General features: G+C 39.3%; 1 protein-coding gene across 1 annotated transcript; it reads left to right on the plus strand.

The window, feature by feature from the left end:
• Positions 1-1,058: 1,058 nt before the first annotated feature.
• Positions 1,059-1,675, plus strand: LOC149266781 (uncharacterized). The gene has a single exon (XM_089397459.1). The coding sequence runs from the start codon at positions 1,093-1,095 to the stop codon at positions 1,480-1,482; it is 390 nt and encodes a 129-aa protein (XP_089253585.1). The 5' UTR covers positions 1,059-1,092; the 3' UTR covers positions 1,483-1,675.
• The last annotated feature ends 13,851 nt before the right edge of the window (positions 1,676-15,526 follow it).

Raw genomic sequence — 15,526 nt, forward strand, 5'->3', positions numbered from 1 at the left:
AATAGCTTTAGCTTTTAGGATCAGGTTTAAATTAAAAAATAAAATTTTAAGTCAATAATCCTATCTGTTAATGGGTAAATATAACTTTTATTTTGAGATGGAACTTAAAGAAAGAGGTTCAACCGGAGGGCGGAGGGCCGCATCTGCGAGGAGTAAGGGCATGCCCCTTTATGGACTACCAACCATAATTAAAGGTGGCACGTGGCATGGTTCTTCCTACCTTTACAAATAGCCGCTAATAATGGCTATTCCCTTCATAGCTATCCCATTCAATTATAATAACTTTTCCCACTATTTAAAGAAAAACAACTTTGTTATAAAATTTTTATTAAATAATTATTATATAAATAAAATTCCCCATTCGAGCAGAAAAAATCTAACACCATTAATACCGGAGGAGTTTAAACGTATTCCATGATCATTCATGCCGGTGGAGCTTTAAACGTGTGGATACTTATGGCGATGACTTTAGCTTTAAACGTGTGGATACTTATGGCGATGACTTTAAAGGAAAGCTACCTGGATGTTGACACCTCATCACTACGACTATGCCCTTCCGCATGTGCATCAGTATTCTGCCGACCAAGAAACATTCTCGCCATAGCCGTTAATCGATCGTCTATTATAACACGGTTGCTTTTGGAAAAAGTCTCACGTCACTTTCAATGAAGACGTAGTGGAACGGATCCCTTGGTAATGTACCCTCCTAGTGTACAGCTGTACGCTCAGATGAAATGGTAGGTGCCAAGTTCCAACAACTAAAGGGGCTGTTCAGCAGGGACGCGGAGAAAACGGCATCCAAAGACTAACGGAGGAAATGGTCGGCGTTGCTTCACCGAAATGAACAGGTTTGAAGTGGCCCTCCTCTCATTACATGAAATAGCGTGTCAAAAACGAATCCCTAATTCCCGGAAGCCGACCTCGCCACAACACCTATATATCATCCTCTCCCCCGTCCTTCACAACCATTCTCACTCAGTTATCTACTTTGACATACTTCATTTCCGTGGAAGCGAAAAGATCGACTCTATACACTTTCGGTGACACAAATTTGTACTAGTATCCTTTTCAGAACTGCTATTTCTACATAATATGGCTGGATTCAATACACTTCTCTGCTTCGTTTTCGTGCTGGGATTGGTGAGCTCAGCCTCTCCCGCACGGGCACCGGCACCGTCGCCCATTGCAACAGCTCCCAACGCGTCGCCGGTTCAATCTCCAGCAGCGCCATCACCGGCTTCGCCTCCTCCCGCGACTTCCCCAACTGTTTCTTCTCCCGCTTTCGCTCCTTCCAAAGTGGCCACCCCACCAAGCTCATCCTCCTCTCCCACAGTTCAAACTCTAGCTTCTGGCCCTTCGGCTCAAGGCCCAGACACCGCTTCCCCACCGAACCCTAGCAGCGGGGCTGTCTCTACCACCAGTTTAGGGAAGATGGCAGTCTTTGGGACCGCCTTGGTTGGAGGAGCTGCATTCCTTCTTTAAGCCTTCCTTCATGCGTTATCATCTCCATCCCCATTGTTATAACGATGTGAAACAGCCATTCAATATTGTTCAAGGAGGAAATGAAGCGTGGTGGATTAGTTACAGATTTATGGTGATGGGATTCATTCATGTCATTTCGAGCTACGGCTTCTGCTGTTTATTTTTTGAGTGGGATATTCTTTTTTCTGTTTCATATTTTTTTATAGGCACCTGAGAGTGTAAAAAACCCCATATTCGTTGGGCATTTGTTATTGTATAATTTCTGGATATGATACACTTTTTTAATATATACTAATTATTCTTTATTTCCTTCAGCTTCAAGCTTGGTTCTGCATGATTATGATTTAGGGTTTTGTTCTCAGTTTGAATGAGGAACAGTCACATAAACTAGTGCATCGCAGCCGTCGAAACTTTCTTTACCTTCTTGTGTCAATGATTTTGTTGTGTCAATGTGTTGTGTAAAATCTTTACGGTGTGAAGATTTTCTCTGTAAATTAATGGTTAATGTGAAATTCAATAAGGTATAAATGAACAAAGATGGGCTATGTGTTAATTAAAAGGTCGTGTCCATCTGAATGAGAAAAAAATGCAAACATTGAATTCCAAAGATAGGTGCATCCATTGGAACCATAACAAATAACAGATGGGCATATCGCTACCATTAAAATTGCAAATGTAGTTCCTTATTTATGTAGGGCTTTTTAATTAAATAAATGGTTAGGATTTAGTAACAAATATTGTTTATAGACATGTTATATGGACAATAGTTTACCTCGTAATTTATGTTTATTTCAAGGTTTTTTATTTCAATTTTTTTTTAAATAAGGAGAAAAATCAGTTTTTTTAAATAAAAATAAAAATTAATATAATGAAAACTCTCTGCACAACAATTTAAATCAGCATAATGAAAACTCTCTGCACAAAATTTTTTGCCCAATGAAATCTCGACACAATAAAAACTCTCCGTACAATTACCGCTTTCCTCTGCATCCCACATTCCACGCTACGAAATAACGCTATTAATCAGATTAATTAAAATTGCTTGTCAATTTAAGATTTAAGAAATTGCTTGTCAATTTAAGATTTAGTTGCGCGTATTTGGCTGAATAAAATCATTGTTCAACATTTCTCAACTATTTCGTTGAGCTTGAATTTCATTGACAGTGATGAATGTCTGGTGCACAATGGCATTGCTAATATCATTGCAATGTTCAATTTTCCTTTTATAATTTTGGGTTTGTGAACAAAAGTCGTGTCAAGGAAGCTCTCGGCGTAAATTAATTTGCTCAATTTTTCTATCTTAATTTAACGCATCTTGTGCGATCTTCAAATTTTAAATTCTTTGGAATTTACTAAAAGGAAACCCCCAAAAGCCACGTTAACATGTTGGGAAGGGGGATTTGATGGATGATAACAATTTACTAAAAAGGAAACACGCAAAGGCCACGTTAACTTGTTGGAAAGGGGGAATTGATCGATGATAAATATTTGAAGGATAACAATAGTGATAACCTACCAAATGAAATTGAAAACGCTGCAATAGGTTTAAACAACAACCGGAATAAGTGAAGATGATTAAAAATTTAATTGTGCTGCAGTGTGGAGGAAGGTGTTTTCATTCGGCAGAGAAAGCTTTAGCTTCTATGGCCCACGATAATTATTGTTATTTATTTATTAATTAATATCTCGTGCGGAATAAAAGAACTTGTGTACGATAGCTCTCCTCGGCATCTTGCATTCCACATGGAGAAATAAGGCCATTAATTATTAATTTAAGATTTAAGAAATTGCTAAGTCTAATTAGAATAGTAATTAGGGGAATAAAATTTGTGTTTGACATTTCTCAGCGATTTTGTTCACCTTGAATTTTAGTGATAGAGTGTGATGAATGTCTCATGCACAATGACATTGCCAATATCATTCTCAAGTGCTTAAAGCATTGCAATAAGTGGATAGATAGACCACCCTTGAAGGGGGAAGGGATGATCACCTCTCTTTCGCTAAGATGTAGTAAGTGATGCAGTGAAGAAGCTAAGATGTAGTAAGTGATGTAGTGAAGAAGTTGACTTGCAAGGAGACCAAGGCTGACTTGATGGAGGAGATGTAAGACTAATATTTTTCTTTCTTGACCTTTGGGAGCTAAAGAAGGGTCTCTTGCAAAAATAACTTTTGAATTTGACTCAACAAAAGTTCTAGAGAACTCTGTGGGTGTTTTGACCTATTGACTATTGACCCAAACATGAAATCCATGCTTTAATAAGTCAACTTAATAATGATAAAAAATTATTTTGACAAATATATTATATCATGACTCAAGTAAAATTATGAAGGCCAACACTAGTTACATTCTTAAACATGGAATACTAAAAAGCCATGTTTTCATCAGTAAAAACTATTGTAGAAATTCCTTTTAGATTCAAACTACTAAATGTAATATGCTAAAACAATAGACTTGAACCTACTTTACTCATGAGTGGAAACAATTAAACGATCGCAAAATCTCAAAGTATACAAGAGAAATAGTTCAATCAACAAATAACACAATGATTTCCCAGGGAAAGTCGCGGCTACAAAACCCCTGCTATATGTATATTGCATTAGTGAGAAAATATGAGAAGAATAGAATGCTTTGGTTAAGCCTGAGCAACCTCTGCAATATCTCTATCTATCTCCCTGCTCCTAGACAAGCCTTGGCTAATACTTAACCAATTTTATTCTTTACTGAGTCATTATTCCTTTGCAATGTTCCTCAAGGAATAGCCCCTATTTAATTCTGAAATTCCTCAATTATGAATTGCACAATTCTCATAGGCCTTCGTCTATCTACATGCACCATTTGTATAATGTAGATGATTATATAACTGATAGTACACTATCCCTGAACTCCAATATTAACTAGCCCTTTCTTTGATCTGACATGCATGAGTTAATTATGAGTGAATCTTCAGTTTATTGTTTGACCACTTTGAGTAGCACAACACTGCACTTTAGGCAGCACCACCTTATGCTTCAGTCAATACCACATTGCACTTCAGGTAGCACCACACTCGACTATAGGTAGCACCCCACTCAATTGCAGGCAGCACCACACTACTAAACCTCCCACTAGTTGTAGAAATTCTCATTGTAGATCACCTGATAATGCAATATACTAAAGCAAAATACTTGATCTACTTCTACAAACAAATTTGCAAAAGCTTAATCGATTTTGGGCAAGATCAAATAGAGCACATATAATAGAGAATGAGAAATCAATCACACATGAACACAGAAGAATACTCTAGGGAAAGCCTCAGCTAAAAACTCCGTTATCTGTATTATCATACAAGTGGAAATATCTTTGGAATACCAAAAGATTTAGCTCACAAGCTATCCAACTCTCAGTACAATCCCTCAATGTCGCTCATAGATTGAATAGACATAACATATGCCTTCCTTCAGTCCTCAAAGCCTCCTATTTCCTTGCGCAGTTTCTCTTGGGTCCTCTGACTGCCACCTGTGTGAATTCACCTCTCGCACCACTCACCAAACTCAGAAATAACTACACAATCCTCAAGGAATAAATTCCTTCTACATGCAAGAGATATCTTCAAGGGAATATTCTTGCAACTGATAGTACACTGTCCCATCCTCTGATCTCAACTGGGTTTCTGACTGAATTGACATGCATGAGTTATTTATGCGAAAATATTCAGTTATCTGAAGTACACTAGTTACATGCATGCATGCATTAACTAACTGAATTCACAATTAGTTCCACAAACTATTGGAACTAATCTAACTGGACTTAACTCAGTTAACTGAGCTAACTAATTTCAACTCAGATACAACTCATCATTATCTCCTTAATTAAGGGATAACTTCCTCAATCAAAGGGATAATTGTTCCATGTCTTCACAAAGACTTCATGTTTGATTTTCACCAACTAATTAACTCAGGATGAATTAATTAATTATTTGTCAAACAACTGCTAAGATCAAATTTTAATTTTAATTCTCAATTTTAGTTCAGGGACTAGCTAAAATTGGAATGTATCCCAAAATGCTATTTATAGGAATGTTATTTTTAACAGTTCTATTTTTAGCATTTCTTGTTGCTATTTTCAACACTCCCTCTCAACAAGAAAGGGATTATCTGTCACCCCAATCTTGTCTCTGTGGAACTCAAATTTGCATTTTGACAATGCCTTAGTAAAAATATCTGCATCTTACTCCTCGGTCAAAACATACTACAACAACATGATCCTCTTCAACACACAGTCTCGAAGATGATGATACCGGATATCGATGTGCTTGGACTTGTCATGAAATAATGGATTCTTAGAGAGTTTGATACAACTTTGATTATCACAATAGATCACAGTTGGATCCAGCCTCTAATCAAACAATCCAACTAGAATTTTCCGCATCCAAATGGCCTCACATGTTGCCTGATTGGAAGCCATGTATTCAGCCTCTACTGAGCTAAGTGCAACTAACCTCTATTTCTCGTTGTACCAAGAAATTGCAGCTGAACCAAGGTTGAAAATTCCTCCTGAAGTGCTCTTTCAATCTGATGGACTCCCTACCCAATTTGCATCTGTGAAGCCCTGAAGCTTCACTCCCTCTATCCGTTTGTACCATAATCCATACTGAGATGTGTCTCTGAGGTATCTCAGCACATGCTTCGTCGCCTTTCAAAACAGCTTGGTAGGCTGAACCATAGCTTGACTTAGCTGGTTCATCGGAAAGCACAAATATGGTCGTGTGTTCACTAAATACATCAATGAACCCACAAGTTGTTGATAAACAGTAGCAACTACTACCTCACCTGAATTAGCATCCTCCTTCCTCTAATTATTTGCTAGAGGAGTCTGCATGGGCTTACACTTCTCCATGTGGAATCTCCTGAGTATCTCATTGGCATACTTGCCTTGAGACACAAACACTTCCCCATCTTTCTGCCACACTTCCATGTCTAGAAAGTTGTGCATGAGACGCATGTCTTTCATCTCAAACTCTCTTGCAAGGTCCTCCTTGCAAGACTTGATCAACTCATCATCACATGTCAATATCAAATCATCAACATAAATAACAATGATCAATGGCTTACCTTCCACCATGATGTGGTATAGGTTTGCATCTGCTTCACTCTTTGTGAAGCCCAACCCGGGGAAATAGTTGTCGATCCTAGTGTACCAACAAGGTGCTTTCTTTAGCCTGCACAAATCTCTCTTGAGTCGGCACACATGCGACTCACCATCGGAGGTCTAAAATCCTTCTGGCTGCTCAATGTACACCTCTTCCTCAATCTTGCCATTGAGGAATGCAGTCTTCACATCCATCTGATGGATCTTCCAACCCATCTATGCTAATAGTGCCAACATCGATCTGATAGATGAGTACCTTGCTACATGAGCAAAAGTCTCATCATAGTCAATCCTCTCAACTTGTGAGAAACCACGGGCAAAAAACCTTGCCTTATGTTTCTCCACACTCACATCAGCTACTTGCTTTACCTTGTAAAGCCATCAGGAACTCACTACTGACTTGTTCTTTGGTCTTGTAACAACATCCCAAACACTATTCCGAACTATGGAGTCATACTCCTCCACCATAGCATCAACCCAAACTGGCTACTGCACTGCTTCCTTGAAGGAAGATGGTTTGGTCTCTATACATTCCCCAACCAGGGCCATGTAGGCAGTGTACCACTCAGGTGACCTCCTCTGTCTGTGCTGAGAAGATGGTTGTTCCACATTCTCTCTCACATCCATCATCAATCTTTCAGCTTCCCTTGAGTGTTTCTGCCCGTCTCTAGAAGACTCTGCATGAGTGGATGTCTCCACTCCTGGATCCTCTACATGCGGCTGCTCCGCATAAGTCTGATGCTCCTCCTCCTTAGGAATCAAAATTTCCTCCTCTGCATGCAACTTGAGCTCCCTCTCAAGGGAAACTCGCATGGCCTTCTGCTCGTCAAACTTCAGATCTCTGTGTACCACTATCCTCTGAGTGGTAGGCAAGAACACCCAATAGTTCTCGGGTGTATCAGTGTACCCCACAAGTATCGCCAACTCATTTTTTGGCTCTAGCTTCTTCCGGGCATCTTTGGTCACATGGAAATATACCAAGGAGCCAAAGAACCTGAAGTGACTCACATCTGGTCTCTTCCTAGAGAAATCCTCCTCTGGTGTCTTCATCCCTAGTATACGATGCGGGCTTCTATTTTGCAAGTATACTGTTGTATTGCATGCCTCAGCCCACAAATGAAGTGGTAGGCCTTGATCATGCACCATTGCCTAAGCTGCTCCCACAATCGTTTCATTCTTCCTTTTGGCCACCCCATTCTGCTGTGGGTTATGGGGTGCCATCAACTCCCGTTTAATTCCTTCTGTTACATAGAAGTCCTTAAACTGTTGAGAGACATACTCTCCACCATTATCGCTTCGCAAGGCCCTTATTTTCTTTCTAGATTCTTTCTCAACCAAGGCTTTGAACTCACAAAACCTTCAGAAGGTTTGATCCTTCTTCTGCATGAAGTAGATCCAACATCTACGAGAAAAATCATTAATGAAAATAACATAGTACCTTTGTTTAGCGATGGAGGCTGTCGAGAATGGTCCACACGCATCTGTATGAACTCGCTCCAGGATTTCTCTAGCTCAACTATCTCGATCCTGAAAGGAAGATTTTGCATACTTAGCCAAGGTACAACCTTTGCATGTATTCACTTGCTCCAGTTTACTATTGGGAAGTCCAGTAGAAATCTGTTGCATGATCTTCAAGGTCCCATGGTGCAAGTGGCCCAATCTTCTATGCCATAGCTCGCCAATATCTTAGCTTTGCACCAACTCTGCTTTGGAGCTCAATGCAGCACAATCATCTACCTCCAGCTTGTAGAGATTCTTTACTCGAATCCCAATCCTCTTGGTCTGTCTAGTGTCGATGTGTCTCAGGAATGCCTTTCCTTTACTAAAGACTAAATCATAGCCTTTGTCTTCCAACATAGTGACGGATACCAGGTTCTTCTTTAGACTAGGCACATACTTTACATCAGTCAGAGTGAGAGGAGCTGTATGCTCCCTCTGAAACACAATCGTGCCTTCACCTGAAACACAATACTTTTCATCATCGCCCATATCTATGCGCATCTGGAGGTCCTTCTCCTCCAAGGTACTGAATAGACTCTTGTCACTGGTCATGTGGAACGATGCTCCACTCTCCAGGTACCAAACACAATACACCATCGATGAAACCATGCATGGATGAGGGTGAAATCCAATTTGAACTGTGAGGCTAGTGCCTCACCATCTAATCCTTTCAAGGATCCCTTCTTGGATTCCTTCTGTGGACAATTTGTAGCACAATGGCCCACCACATGACAATGAAAGCATCGCACTTTCGATTTGTCAATCTTCTTCCCACCATGAGAAGAACTTGATTTGGAATGGGAGGCCTTCCCTTTCCCTTTCCTCACCTTACTCGCTAAGGCTGGACTTTCTTCATTGTCATGCTTTGATTAAGAACCATCTCTGGTGCTTCTCCTTATCTCCTCCTGCATCAGATCCGATCACAGTCGTTCCCAATCTGGCAGTTTCTCTCTTCCATTTACTAAGTCCTGGTAGCTATGCCAGATCTCAGGAAGACCAAGGAGAGTAAGGCTCACCATGTCATCATCGGCTGTCGTGATTCCTACACTTCCAAGCTCATCCCTGCAGGCGGTGAGCTTGTCACCATTTTCACACTTGATTTTCCTTCCCATGGAGACTTGAGACAATGCAGTCTCGAACTCCCTCCAGAAGAATCCTCCTTGCTTTAGCCACACATTTCTTCCATTCCACCAATTCTTGGGCATTAGAAGCTACTCGCTTGGGGACTTCTTGATCAATGAAGTCCTTCAAACCGTTGTCCTCTAATACTGCTTCCATGCGATCCTTCTAGACTATATAATTCGAGTTGTCATCTAGGGCATACTCGAGTCTCAAACCATTGAACGCCATTGGTGAAATTTGAGATGTGATAAGAATTCAATTTCTATAATCAGGAACTTCAAACTTTGAACTTCTCCCTTCTTTGTATATTGTTCTCCACTTTGATCACCTTCGCTCCGATACCATGTAGAAATTCTCACTATAGATCACTTGATAATGCAATATACTAAAGCAAAATACTTGATCTACTTCTACAAACAAACTTGCGAAAGCTTAATAAATTTTGAGCAAGATCAAATAGAATACATATAACAGAGAATCAGAAATCAATCACACATGAACACAGAAGAATACTTTGTGGAAAGCCTCAGCTAAAAACCTCGCTATCTATATTATCATACAAGTGGAAATCTCTCCGGATTACACAAAGCTTTAGCTCACAAGCTATCCAGCTCTCAGTACAATCCCTCAATGCTGCTCATAGACTGAATAGACACAACATATGCCTTCCTTCAGTCCTCCAAGCCTCCTATTTCATTGCGCAGTTTCTCCTGGGTCCTCTGGCTACCACATGTGTGAATTCACCTCTCACACAACTCACCAAACTCAGAAATAAATGCACAATCCTCAAGGAATGAATTCATTCTTGATGCAGGAGATATCCTCAACAGAATATTCCTACAACTTATAGTACATTGTCCCATCCTCTAATCTCAACTGGGTCTTTGACTGAACTGACATGCATGAGTTTTTATGAGACAATATTCAATTATCTGAAGTACACTAGTTACATGCATGCATGCATTAACTAATTGAACTCACAATCAGTTCCACAAACTGTTGGGACTAATCTAACTCGACTTAACTCAGTTAACTGAGCTAACTAATTTCAAATCAAATACAACTCATCCTTATCTCCTTAATTAAGGGATAACTTCCTCAATCAAATGGATAACTGTTGCATGTCTTCACAAAGAATTCATGTTTTATTTTCACCAACCAATTAACTCAAGATGAATTAATTAATTATTTTCTAAACAACTTCTAAGATCAAATTCAAATTTTAATTCTCAATTTTAGTTTAGGGACTAACTAAAATTTGAATGTATCCCAAAATGCTATTTATAGGAATGATATTTTTAGCACTTCTATTTTCAACATTTCTTGTTGCTATTTTCAACATTAGTTCCTCCAATAGAACTACTTTAACTTACTTTAACTCAGTTAGACTGAATTAATTAATTACAACTCAAAATAAACTGAACTAGTGCTCCTAAATGTATGAGACACTCTACATGATTCTAGTTAGACCCTCAACTCAAATTAACTGAGCCAACTAAGTCAAATTAACTTAGTTAACTAGTACAAGTTATAGTGAGACGTGAAATTACAATTTATTGCCAATTTAATTCAAGGAAAAATTTTAATTAGGATTTTCTTGTTGCATTTTCAACACTCCCTCTCAATAAAAAAGGGATAATTTGCTACCCCAATCCTACCTCTGTGAGACTCAAATTTGCATCTTGACAATGGCTTTTGTCAAAATATATGCATCTTGTTCCTTTATAGGAATTTAATCCAACAACATGATTCTCCTCTACACACAATCTCGCAGATGATGATACCAGATGTTGATATGCTTGGACCGATCATGAAAAACAAAATTCTGAAAGAGTTTGATACAAATCTGATTGTCACATTAAATCACTATAGGATCCATCTGCTGACCAAATAACCCAACAAGGATCTTCCTCATCTAGATAGCCTCACAAGTTGCTTGACTAGCAGCCATGTATTGTGCTTCTGTTCAGCTGAGTGAAACTGATCTCTGCTTTCTGCTGTACCAAGAAACCATTGTTGACCCAATACTGAAGATTACCCCTAATGTGCTCTTCTTGTCATATGGAATTCTTGCCCAATTTGAATTTGTGAAGCCTTGAAGCTTCACTCCCTCTGTCTATTTGTACCAAAGACCAAACTGAGTGGTGACTCTGAGGTATCTCAAAGCATGTTTAGCTGCCTTCTAATAGAGTTTGTTTGGCTTAACCATTGTTTGAATAATTTGGTTAACTGCAAAACATATGTCCAGTTGTGCGTTTACCAAATACATAAGTAAACCCACAAGTTTCCTATAAATAGTAGGCTTCACTACTTAACCTAAAGTAGCATCTTCCTTCTTCCAATTACCTACTAGAGGAGTCTCCATGGGTTTGATCTTCTCCATGTGGAACTTCTTTGATACCTCGTTGGCATACTTGCCCTGAGAGACAAAAAAATCCCCTTATCCTTGTAATAATTCCATAGCAATGAAATAATGCATGAGCGCTAGGTCCTTCATCTCAAATTCTCTTGCAAGATTTTATCAGCTTCTCATCACCTGTTAGAATTAAATCATTGACATATAATACTATAATCAACAATTTACCTTCAACCACAAGATTGTAAGTGTTTTCATTTGCTTCACTTTTGGTGAAGCCCAACATGATGAAATAGTTGTCAAACCTCATGTACCAACACAGGGTTCTTCTTTTATTCCATACAACATTCCCTTGAGTCTGCACATGTGACTCTCTGTTGAAGGTCTCAAATCATTCTAGCTGCTCAATATACACCTCTTTCTCAATCTTCCATATGATGTATCTTCCATCCGATCTACACTGAAAGTGTTAGAATATATTTGATTGAAGAGTATATTTATATTGGAGCAAATGTCTCCTCGTAATAAATTCCCTCCACCTGAGAGAACACTCTGGCCACAGATCTTACCTTGTGTTTCTCCACACTCCCATTTGTTTCTTGCTTTACCTTGTAAACTCATTTGGAACTCACCACTGAATTATTTGATGGTCTTGCGACCACTTCCCAAACATTGTTTCTGATAATGGAGTGATACTCGTCAACCATGGCATCAACCCATACTGGTTGTTGCAGTGCTTCCTCGAATGAGGATGGCTTAACCTCTACACACTCTCTCATTAGATCCAAGTAGCCAATGTACTAGTCTGGTGCCCTCCCGTGATTATGTTGTGATGTGGGTGCTCCCACGTTGTCTCTATCATCATGCATCAATCTGTCATCCTCTATGGTGCACTTCCCACTATCCGTGGAAGTCTCCCCGTGAGCAGGTGCTTCCACTCTCTGCTCCTCTGCATGTGGCTTCCCCACATCATTCTAAGGTTCTTTTTTTGGAGATAAAATTCCTCTTCTCCATGCAATTGAAGCTCCCTCTCAAGGGAACATCTCATGGCCTTCTCTTCATCGAACTTCATATCTCTACGAACCACTGTCATCCAGTGAGATGGTAGGTATATTCGATAGTTGTGAGGAGTATCAGTGTACCCCACAAATATGCTCAACTCAACTATTGGCTCTAGCTTTTTTCGTGCATCCTTGGTAACAGGAAAGTCGACTAATGAACCAAATATCCTAAAGCGTGCCACATCTTGTTTCTTACCTGAAAAAGATTCTTCTGGTGTACTCATCTTGATAATTCGATGAGGACTTATGTTCTGAACATAAATAGTTGTGTTGCATGCCTCAACCCACAAGTGGAACGATAGGCCCTGATCATGTAACATCACATGTGCAACTCCCATAATACTTATTTTCTTCCTTTCAGTCACACCATTATGTTGTGGGTTATGAGTTGCTATTAAATCCCATTTAATTCCTTCTAATGCACATAATTTGTTGAATTTATTCGACACTTTCTCCATTGTTATTGCACCTGATAGCTTTAACTTTCCTGCCAGTATCTTTCTCCACAAGTGCTTTAAATTCACAAAATTTAGGGAATGTATGATCTTTCTTTTGCATGAATAAAATCAAACAATTACGATAAAAATAATCTACAAATAATACGTAATACCTATGCTTTTCTGTGGATTTTTTCTAGCACGGTCCATGCACATCTGAGTGAACCCTTTCAAGGATCACGTATGCTCTACTATCTTTATCATTAAAGGTAGCTTTGGTATAATTCCCCAATGTACACCATTTTCATGTATCTCTCTCCTCTAATGTACCCTTGGGAAGTCCTGTAGAAATTTGCTTCATGATATTTAAAAATCTATGGTGAAAGTGACCTAATCTTCTAAGCCACAACTCACTAATGTCTCGACTTTGCACATTCTCTTACTTTATGCTCAGAGTAGCACATTCTTCTACATCCAATTAGTAGACGTCCTTCACCTGAACCCCGACCCGCTTCAATTTTCTTAAGGCTATGTGAGTAAGGAAAGCCTTTCCCTTGCTAAATATCACATCGTAGCCATGGTCCTCCAACATGGCAACTGAAACCAAATTCTTCTTCAAACCCATAACATACATGACATATTTTAATGTCAGAGGAGAACTAGGCTCCCTATGAAATGTAACAATACCGATGTTGATCATGTTATACCTCTCATCAACTCCCATTTTGATATGCATTTGGAGGTCCTTCTCCTCCAAGTCACTGACGAACTCTTTGTTGTCAGTCATATGGAATGAGACTCCATTATCCAGGTATTGCACATTACACATCACCGATGTCACCATGTAAGTGATGGCATTATTCTTCCTTTCAGTCACCCCATTATGTTGTGGATTATGAGTTGCTATTAAATCCCATTTAATTCCTTCTGATGCACATAATTTGTTGAATTTATTCGACACATTCTCCACCGTTATTGCACTTGATAGCCTTAACTTTCCTGGTAGTATCTTTCTCCACAGGTGCTTTACATTCACAAAATTTAGGGAACATATGATCTTTCTTCTACATGAATAAAATACAACAATTACGATAAAAATAATCTACAACTAATACATAATACCTATGCTTTTCCGTGGATTTTTTCGAGAACGGTCCACACACATCTGAGTGAACCGTTTCAAGGATCACTTATGCTCTACTGTCTTTATCATGAAAGGTAGCTTTGGTATAATTCCCCAACGTACACCATTTTCAAGTGTCTCTCTCCTCTAATGTACCCTTGGGAAGTCTTGCAAAAATTTTCTTCATGATCTTCAAAAATCTGTGGTGAAAGTGACCAATCTTCTAAGCCACAGCTCACCAGTGTCTCGACTCTGCACCTTCTCTTCCTTTATGCTCAAAGTAGGACATTCTTTTACATCCAATTGGTAGAGTTCCTTCACCCGAACCTTGACCCGCTTCACTTTTCCTAAGGTTATGTGAGTAAGGAAAGCCTTTCCCTTGCTAAATATCACATCGTAGCCATGGTCCTCCAACATGGTAACTGAAACCAAATTCTTCTTCAAACCCATAACATACATGACATCTTTTAATGTGAGAGGAGAATAGGGCTCCCTATGAAAGGTAACAATACCGATGTTGATTGTGCTATACCTCTCATCAACTCCAATTTTTATATGCATTTCGAGGTCCTTCTCCTCCAAGTCACTAATGAACTGTTTGTTGTCCGTCATATGGAATGAGACTCCATTATCCAGGTACCACACACTACGCATCACCGATGTCACCATGTAAGCAATGGCAGTATTCTCGACCTTCATGTGTAGACACTTTGTGGAATAGAGTCCCAGCTCATGACAGTGAAAACATTTAATATTCGACCTATCCTTCTTCCTTCCACCTTGACTGGAATCTGATTTGGAATGGGATGAATTTCCTTTCCTTTTCTTCACCTTTCCAGCTAAGCCACAATACTCCTCATAATCATTTTTGGATGAGGACCCATCTATGGTGTTCCCTCGAATATCTTCTTACAGAAAGTTAGACCACAAATGGACACTCATATGGAATGAGGCTCCATTATCCATCTCTTCTTCTTTCCCTTGCTAAATATCACATCGTAGCGAAGGTCCTCCAACATGGCAACTGAAACCAAATTATTCTTCAAACCTAGAACATACATGACATATTTTAATGTGAGAGGAGAACCAGACTACCTATGAAAGGTAATAGTATCGAATTTAATCGTGATATAGCTCCCATCATCTCCCATTTTGATGTGCATCTGGAGGTCCTTCTCGTCCAAGTCACTAAAGAACTATTTGTTGTTGGTCATATGGAATGAGGCTCCATTATCCACATACCACACACTACCCATCATCGATGTCACCATTTAAGCGATGAGGCTGAAATCCATCTCGAATTGGGAAGCAAGAGCT

This window comes from Pinus tabuliformis, chromosome 6 (genome assembly GCF_031772625.1).
Source record: "Pinus tabuliformis cultivar Carrire ecotype Pingquan chromosome 6, CPIR1, whole genome shotgun sequence".
NCBI classification, from domain to species: Eukaryota; Viridiplantae; Streptophyta; class Pinopsida; order Pinales; family Pinaceae; genus Pinus; species Pinus tabuliformis.